Source organism: Saccostrea cucullata, unplaced genomic scaffold (genome assembly GCF_032062105.1).
Source record: "Saccostrea cucullata isolate Sc308-1 unplaced genomic scaffold, CSIRO_AGI_Scuc_v1 ctg12365, whole genome shotgun sequence".
Taxonomy (NCBI): Eukaryota; Metazoa; Mollusca; class Bivalvia; order Ostreida; family Ostreidae; genus Saccostrea; species Saccostrea cuccullata.
In genome coordinates, this window is record NW_026921975.1 from 1 (window position 1) to 9032 (window position 9032).

The 9032-nt window shown below is 32.8% G+C and overlaps 1 protein-coding gene across 1 annotated transcript; it reads left to right on the forward strand.

Moving 5' to 3' along the window:
* Window positions 1-1797: 1797 nt before the first annotated feature.
* Window positions 1798-3496, forward strand: LOC134260995 (probable gluconokinase). The gene is made up of 3 exons (XM_062743492.1): window positions 1798-1999; window positions 2381-2424; window positions 2559-3496. The coding sequence occupies exons 1-3, from the start codon at window positions 1970-1972 to the stop codon at window positions 2875-2877; spliced, it is 393 nt and encodes a 130-aa protein (XP_062599476.1). The 5' UTR covers window positions 1798-1969; the 3' UTR covers window positions 2878-3496.
* Window positions 3497-9032: the final 5536 nt, after the last annotated feature.

A 9032-nucleotide genomic window follows, 5' to 3' on the forward strand; every position in this document is an offset into this window, starting at 1 on the left:
TAGAGAAAATATTAACTTCAAATCTGTGTCCAAGTACCTTTAAGGTGTCATTAATGAAAATTTAAAGAAACTCATGGTAGATTCTGCACTTTAAATCAAAACTCCACAAATACATGTAGTACCAAGAATTGAACTGACACTTGTGCTGCATTTTTATCAATTTTTGGAGTACATGTACATATATTCATGGCACTTAATATTATTAAATCTTGTGTTTATCTAATTATGAGGGCTGTTCGAAAATTATTGAGACATTGTGTATATTTTGCTTTCTAATGAACGTCTTTCGGTAAAAATTTGCATATACGTTTGACATACATTAAGAATTTATAAAAGCAAAAAATATTTTACAAATATTAAATATTTTCTGTATAATGGTATATAAATGCGTCATCAGTAGGGGTACCCGGAGCAGTCTCGAAATCAGATACTGCAGTATTGAAAATATGTAACACCCACGTTCTAACTCTTTGTGGACCAATAATAATAGCGAAAATAATTCTTTTTTTATGTATAATGTTTCAGCTTTAATTCAAATTCATGTTGTGCAATTTTGATAGAATTTTGATCAGGAATATGGAGATCATAAAAAAAATAAGCACGGTAGAGAAATCTGTCCAGAACGAAAAAATGGATTTTGACGTCAAGGGCGGAGCAGCGAACATACCTAAAATTTTGTGTAGCGCAATGTAGAACTCTTTTCCAAAATCAATGACCTGCTAAAATAATAACTACGAGAAAAAAATAATGTGTAAGGGTTTGTTATTTCATTGGTATACATTTTTTTTCAATTAATTCAACCAGAGTAAAATTAAAAGCTCTGGACAACCATGAGTTACGTACGGTATTAATATCGTTACGGTATGAATATCGTTGACCCGCGTTGCATATATCGGCACTGCATGATTTTAAGTCATCTTTTTCCACAAATGAAAATATTACGCTCGGGTAGCAACAGCAAACATTTTTAAGGAATAATTTAAGACAAGAGACTATTTGATTTTTGTACTGTTATATGTAATAACAAAGAAGGAAAAAGATTAAACGCTTTCCGATCGTTTTACATGCGAAACCATCCGTGGCTGACGTAATGTTAAAATGACGTAGTGATGCTGCTCCGGGTCGATAGACATATGCATGTTTATTATTTCACCGAAACTTTTCTGATTATCATAGGAAATAGAAAATTTGCATAAGTGTTTTATTCGTTCTTTATAAAATGTAGATGAATTTTCCTGAAATTACATCCGTCCTTTATGGAGTAAATGTAATTGTCTCAATAATTTCCGAACAACCCTCGTACATACTTTATTCTCTTGCGGAGTTTTAAAAAAAGTTTTAAATAATTAGTGACATTATTGTCTTGCTCATCAGATTTTTCAAAATAATTGCTGGTAAAGAACAATGATGTCATAATTCATGTGGATTAAATGCTATTAATACCACAATATGAGCATATGTACCAAGAATATTCAAAAAAGTAAGTTTAATCCTTCTTTAGAATAACAGAGAAAATCTCATATATTTTTTTACATGTAGCTCTTTTGCATAGAAAGCCAATACCTAGCTTGCATCAACTTTATGGGTCACTTGCATGGGATAGTGGTTACAGCATTTCCTCTAGAGTTGTGGAGTAGGGAGTTCTTATAAGGTCCTGGGTTGGAATTCCAAAATGGAACTTGGAGACAGATCCTTTTGATGGGATCATATTAACTGATGTCCACTGCTCAAAGGCCCTAAACGAGGAGTACAGGTCTAAATTTGCAGCTTTCTGTGGACAAGTTATGGCATCTTGACACAAGTGAAAATTCTTGAAGAGATATACATGTACAAACAAACAAACAGTAACTCATTAAAGAGAGAGAGAAACATGAATCAGCTTAATTTTTTTTTCCTTTATATTATCTTATAGCTAGGACTGCCATTTAGAGATGCGGATGAGTTTCACTCCAAAGAAAACAAAGAGAAAATGTCTAATGGAATCCCTCTGACTGACCAGGTGAGCTATGAAGTTGAAACACCTAGATAAGGCCAACTTTATAATATTGTTTGTTTGCCCTCTCCTGACTCAGGATGAAAAGAATTGGATGTTAGGAAGACTGGAATTTTTTCCTCCAAAAAAATATCAACATCAATGTTGAATTTACAAGATCTATAATTTTCCCAGAATGCATTAAAAAAATTGTTCCTTGGAGGTTAAAATAAGTTTTGAGTCATGTCATTTTTTGCCAGTTGGTTGGGAGAGGGCATGCAATGAAACAGATTTTTTTAAAAGATGACCTACTTTTACAATATTTATTTCTTGCATGTATAGCTTGTTCTTGCATGTTCTTTTTTTTCAAGTTTTAAGTGTAGATAAATCCTTTTATTTCTGATATAGGATAGACTTCCATGGTTATTAGCAATAAACAAGTACATGAAAGGGTAAGCAAGTTAAGAACTAATTATATGTAATAACAACTTGTAGTCAATCAAACTTTAACAATAACCCCATTTCATATTTTAACAATTTATGCAGTCTCAGAACTTATAATTACCTATGTACATGCATTTTTCAGATTGTCAAAAGAGGGGAAATCTGGTGTTGTTACTTGCTCAGCACTAAAGAAAGTATACAGAGATGTCTTGGTAAATGGTTGTTCATCTGAGGATCCGATTCCTGACATTTTGTTTGTCCTTTTACATGGTGACAGGGCGGTGATCCAGGGCAGATTAAACAGTCGCTTTGGTCATTTCTTGCCGCCCTCTCTACTAGACTCTCAGTTAGCTACTCTAGAAATTCCAACCATAGATGAAAAATGTATCCAAGTGGACATCAAAGTGCCTCCAGCTGAAATTGTGGATCAAATTATCGAGAAAACAAATCTCTTGCTTTGATTATCATATTACCATTCATTATGTGGATTCTATAAAAGTTTCTGTTAATATAGGCAATTATTGTATTGAGAAATAAATTTCACTCATATGTCACAGAGAACTAGTTTAGAAATAAGTAACATGCAGTCTTTTCACTTTTTAACTCAACTCAACGAAATTGTGGGGAGGTAATATGATACCCTTGGCGTCAGTGTTTGCTTTGGCTTCCCAGGTTAAAGTTTTTGTGCGATTTCTTTTTAAGTACGTTTTTGCCCTACATTAGTCAGAGATGCATGTAGGATGCTTCTACTGAGTTTCAGTTGTACCAGTCAAGGTTTCAGATGCTGCAATATCAGCAATGGAATGACCAGATTAATGTTTGTGAAGCAGCTAGGTTCAAGTTTTTGTTGCAGGTTAATGTTTTTTATGCAAGTCTCATTTCCAAGTAACTATGTACTGGTATAAACTCTATGCTGATGAAACTTGCATGGATGATACATCTAAGGATGCACACTACCAGGCTTGCTTAGGATGCTAGAATCGGACCTGCATTTTCCAAATGAGTGAACAGGTTAAAGTTTTTGACACTGGTCTTATTTCCAAGTAACTATAAATCCTATGTTGACCAAACTTACATGAATGATACATCCAAGGATGCATGTATACTAATGTACTTGCTTCGGATACTGGATCTGACCTACATTTTCTGGATGAGTAAACAGGTTAATGTCTTTGGATCAGGTTCATTCTAAAGTAACTAAAAACAAAACTTGCACGGATGATGCATCTTAAAGGATGCACAAAAGTGGACTTGCTTTAGATACTGGATCTGACATACTTTTCCAGATAATCTTCTGGCTTTATTGCTGCAATATTGCAGCAACATTCTGGCAATACATTGCCGCAATATTGCGGCTATATCGTTTTTCGTATGTAAATTAGTTTTGCGGCAATATTGCCAGAAAGGGGTTGCGGCAATATTGCTGCAAATCATGACCAAAATGTTGATCTTCTGGCAACATCTTCCGGCATTATTGCCGCAATATTGCGGCTATATCGTTTTTCGTATGTTAAATAGTTTTGCGGCAATATTGCCAGAAAGGGGTTGCGGCAATATTGCTGCAAATCATGACCAAAATATTGATCTTTTGGCAACATCTTCCGGCATTTTTGCCGCAATATTGCGGAAATGTTATTTTTCGTATGTAAGTTACATATAAATTGGTATTTAATAGAAATAATGATCTATCAATCTAACAATTAACAAACTGTGCTGAGGAATATAACAAACAATAGCAAGCCACAGGGGCAATAAGAAATAGCTACTTCTGCTATTTGAACAGATAGAAAATTATGTTGATCATCATAATGAAAATCAAGATATGTTTGTGAAACACTATGCACCTGGTGGCAATAAAGTTTGATGAAAAAGCTATTTATAGCATATGGGTCACAGTCAAGGTCACAAGGTCATTGATCTTGGTGTCATTTGAAAGAACTTAATTAGTGGAGTATGCATACTAAATATGAAGTCTCTATCTCTTATAGTTCAAAATTTATGGCAGAGGATCAAAATGGCTTATTTTAGCATATGGGTCACAGTAAAGGTCAAATTGTCATTGACCTTGGTGTTACTTGAAAGAGTTTAATTAGTGAAGGGTGCATACTAACTATGAATTCTCCATCTTTTATGACTCAAAAGTTATGTCGAAGTTTCAAAAAATCTATTTCAAGTACATTGTATATGGTCACAGTCAAGGTCTCAAGGTCATTGACCTTGGTGTTATTTGAAAGAGCTTAATTAATGAAGGGTGCATACTTAATACAAGTTCTCTATCTTTTATGGCTCAAGATTTATGTCCAAGGTTCAAAAAATCTATTTTAAGGATATGGGTCACAGCCAAGGTCTTAAGGTCATTGACCTTCAGGTGTCTTTTGAAAAAGGTTAATTAGTGAATTATGCATACTAAATATAAAGTCTCTATCTTTCATTAATTTTAAGTTATGATGAATATTCGAAAAAGCTATTTTTAGCATATAGGTCACAGTCAAGGTCACAAGGTCATTGACCTTGATGTCATTTGAAAGAACTTAATTAGTGGAGTTGACATACCAAATATGAAATTATCTCTCATTGGTTCAAAAGTAATGGTGAAGGTTAAAGTTTACAAACAAACAGACAGGACAAAAACAATATGTACCCCCGATCTATCGAGACGGGCGCATAAAAAATGTTAATAGAAACAATATTAATATGCCACTGTGAAAATGTCCAGCAACTCTGCATTAACTTTCAAATAACATGCTTTAATTCATCTTTTCCTGCTACTCTAGGATATATAGACATACAAGTCTAGTATGCATGCATCACAAGCACTAATTGAAACACATATAATTTTTCCAGTTTTATCTCCATTGAATCATTCATCTCAAAAAGAATATTGGTTTTGACTCACCAAGTCTGATGATATGGAAACAGAGTACACATTCCTATAATTCTGCTTAAATTCTTTTTTCTAGTCATATGCAGTCTTACTACTCATCTTGACTAATCCCACTGTACACAATTAACAACTCTAATTAACTTGATACAAGTCAGTAATGAAGCAAAACATGCTTGCCTTTGAATTCCCTCCACTTTATTTAAAAAGAGGAAGTAAATGACTGAGCATGCTCAACAAATGGCTCATGGGTAATCCTAGATGTTGCCAGAAAGTTTTTTTCTGGCAGTATTGCCAGAATGTCACCAGAAGTTGTTGCAGCTAGCTGTGATATTTCACTAACCCAAAAAGCTTGTTTCTGGTGACAAAAATGTGTTGCCGCAATGTTGCTGCAATATAGCAGCAATATTGCTGCAATAATTTTACTTTGGTAAGGGTGATGCATCAAGGCATTCATCTAAAATCACTCTCAAACTTGCTTCAGATGCTGGATTTAGATTACATCTTGGGATGTTCACTACTAGATTATTAGCTTAATGTGGGACTTTGCCTTAGATCCTTCGGTGTATCGTCCATGCAAGTTTGATCAGCATAGGGCTTATACCGGTACATAGTTACTTGGAAATAAGACTTGCACAAAAACATTTACCTGGAACAAAACCTTTAACCTAGCTGCTTCACAAACATTAATCTGGACATCCCATTGCCTTACCTAAAGACAACATTCATTGTCTCTGTAAACTTTGATTATTTATGTTTTTTTTTTTTTTTTTTTTTTTACATGTAATTCAAATAAATTTATTGATTATATACATGTGTGTGTTTTAACTTTTAAGTTATCTAATTCATGGCATATCTATTATTAAATTACTAGTATATGATGCAAGGTCTTTCTATACCTACCAATATTTATTAGAGGTACATTACTGCAGGCACAGGCCTTTAGATCGCTTAGAAAAAAAATTGAGGTGTTGAAAAAAAAAATAAAGGTATGGAACTCTTTTCATGGGGTACCTACTTTCGCCAATAAAATTCTTTTAAATAAAATGCTTTACAATTTTACTTTCTATCCATATCTATTCAAATATAAACAATGTTCATTACTACCAAAGTTCGTTCCGTAATTCCTTATACTTTTCGAGATATTCTGAAATCAATTCCCAAATTTACATTAATTTTTTTACTCGACATCAGCTTGGGCCTTCACTAATTGTAAAGCGGGAACGACGGGACAAATTTTCCCCGGAATTTATTCTAAACTCAATGAATATTTGCTCATTTGCATTCAAGCTTTACAAGGTTTTTCTTTAATTTGATTATATGGTGTAACTGAGTTACAAACAACATTTTAGCGGTCTAATTGTTTTGAAAATCGAAAGGTATATAATGCATTTCGGAAAAATTCGTTCTACCATGGCTTCATTTACATTCATAAGTAGTTGTTGATGTTGACGTTTTCAAATTAATTTTTCGCGAAAGGAATATTATTACAGACTTAACGTTACAATCTGGAGTAAGAAATCAACTTTAAATTGTTGAAAGATTTTGCAAATATTTTGCAACTCTTCGCCGCACTTCAAACACCGTCTGTTTACATGTGAATGACCAGGGGCCCAAGCTAATGTCGAGTAAAAGAAAGTAGGTCATTTTTGAAATTGATTTCAGAATATCTCAAGAAATATATGGAATTTCGGAATGAGCTTTGGTAGAATTGAAGAATGTTTATCTATGAATAGATTTCAATAGAAAGTAGAATTTTAGAGCATTAGAATAAAAAATATTTTATTAGCGAAATTAGGTACCCAGTGTAAGAGTTCAGTACCTTTATTTTTTTTTTACACACACAATTTTTTTTTAAGCGATCCAAAGGCCTGTGCTGCAGGTATCATAAAATAGCTACTGTAAATCACATATTTTAGTTGGGTCAGATTTTTGTGGCTTGAGGAAAAAAATATGGGTTCATGGGGATTTAATATCATGGATGAAGAATTATTGAGTAGTAATATATTTGTCAAAAATTACATTTTGTGGTGGTCAGAAATTCATGGGTCCCTTAATACCTCAAAAACCACGAAAATTAAACCCCCACAAAAATGAGCGATTTCACAATATTTGACCTTTGACTCAGTGAACCTTGACATGATACACATACATAAAATTTATTGGTTTATTTTTAAAAATAGTACGTGTATTGATGTTCAAATTCAATGGCTTTTAGCTTTTGTCGTACTTTGCCAACGTTTGTTTTTCTCTTGAATAAATCTTGAAAAAAATAGGTGATGTTAAAAAAATAAATGCAGACAGAATGAATAACTTTTACAGCATCTTTTTGGAAATAATTTAGAGGCCCATTAACATTGGCTAGAATGCTCACCCGAGAAACCCTGGCTTTGCTTACCATATTTCCTTGTAACACAATGATCTCCTTTATTAGCCTGGGGACTCCGATCTAAGAAAACTTGAATTTACACTACCTTATATGCTTGCACATTAAGACTTATCATGACCCTGCTGTGGCCACAACCCACACAATGGTAGCCATGGGAACATGATTTTAGTAAACTTAAATCTACACTATGTCAGGAAACTCATAAAAGTTTCATTTGCTATTGAGAAGAAAATTATGATGTTATTATATTTTTTCACCTATTCTTTTTAAAAATCGATCCCTCCCACCTTTTAAAGGAGGGTGTATGCCTCTTCATGATCACTTGAATTTAAATTTCTCCTCAACAAAGAATGCTTTGTGGCAAGAAGTTAGTGATGGAACGATTGTCGCCGACAATCGATTGTCGGTCGTTAGAAGCTCTTCGATGCTACTAATCGATTATAAAATAAATGTCGCCGACATCGCTAACAAAAAATAAAATTGTCATACTTTAATTTTATTACCAAATCCAAGTGCAAAGAGCATAAAAGTGGTGATGAACGTTGAAAACATGGAAGGATTCCATGTCTTGTTGATACTTTTACCGCCATGATTGAATATGGGGTTAGACTAATACAAGGAAACGGTAATATTGCAAGGTTTTACTATACAGAGGAAAACATAATTAGTCTAGTCAATCTTTAAACGTAATTATAATCATAAATACAAGTCTAACTTCTGGATAATTACTTTTAAAACTTGCAATTTAAACTAATTAAAAATAATTTTGAGAAATAAATACATGTACATGTATTAAATGAAAGGTGGGACTAATATCAGTAAAATACCCATTGCATGGACTTTATAAAAAAAAATAATAAATTCCCATTCTGTTTCAATAGTCCTATATTGTTTAAGTAACAAAATATTATTTTTCAAATTTAAAAAAAGAAATTTCAATTAAAATTTTTGAATAGTTTATGTAAGTAAATGGGTTTTTTTTGTAAAAGTCTGACAGAAATCTGAATAAGTTTTAACTTTTCTATATTAATTTCTTTAAAGTTCAAAATTTCGATTATAATCGATTATTAATCAATTATGCCCAGCCGATTATTACCGATAATCGATTCTGATTTTTTTCCGATTCCCCAACACTACAAGAAGTTAAAAATTGGTTAAGTTTACAAATTGATTGACAGACAAAGGCAGGACAAAATGTTACAGGAAAAGCTCACTTAACCTTTCAGCTCAGGTTAGCTATTAAAAAAACTTCGCTCTAAAATATATTTAAATTTTTAATGCTATAAAACATTGCAAATATAAAAGATTTATATGTTCTATGAGAGCATGCATTTTGTATAATTGAA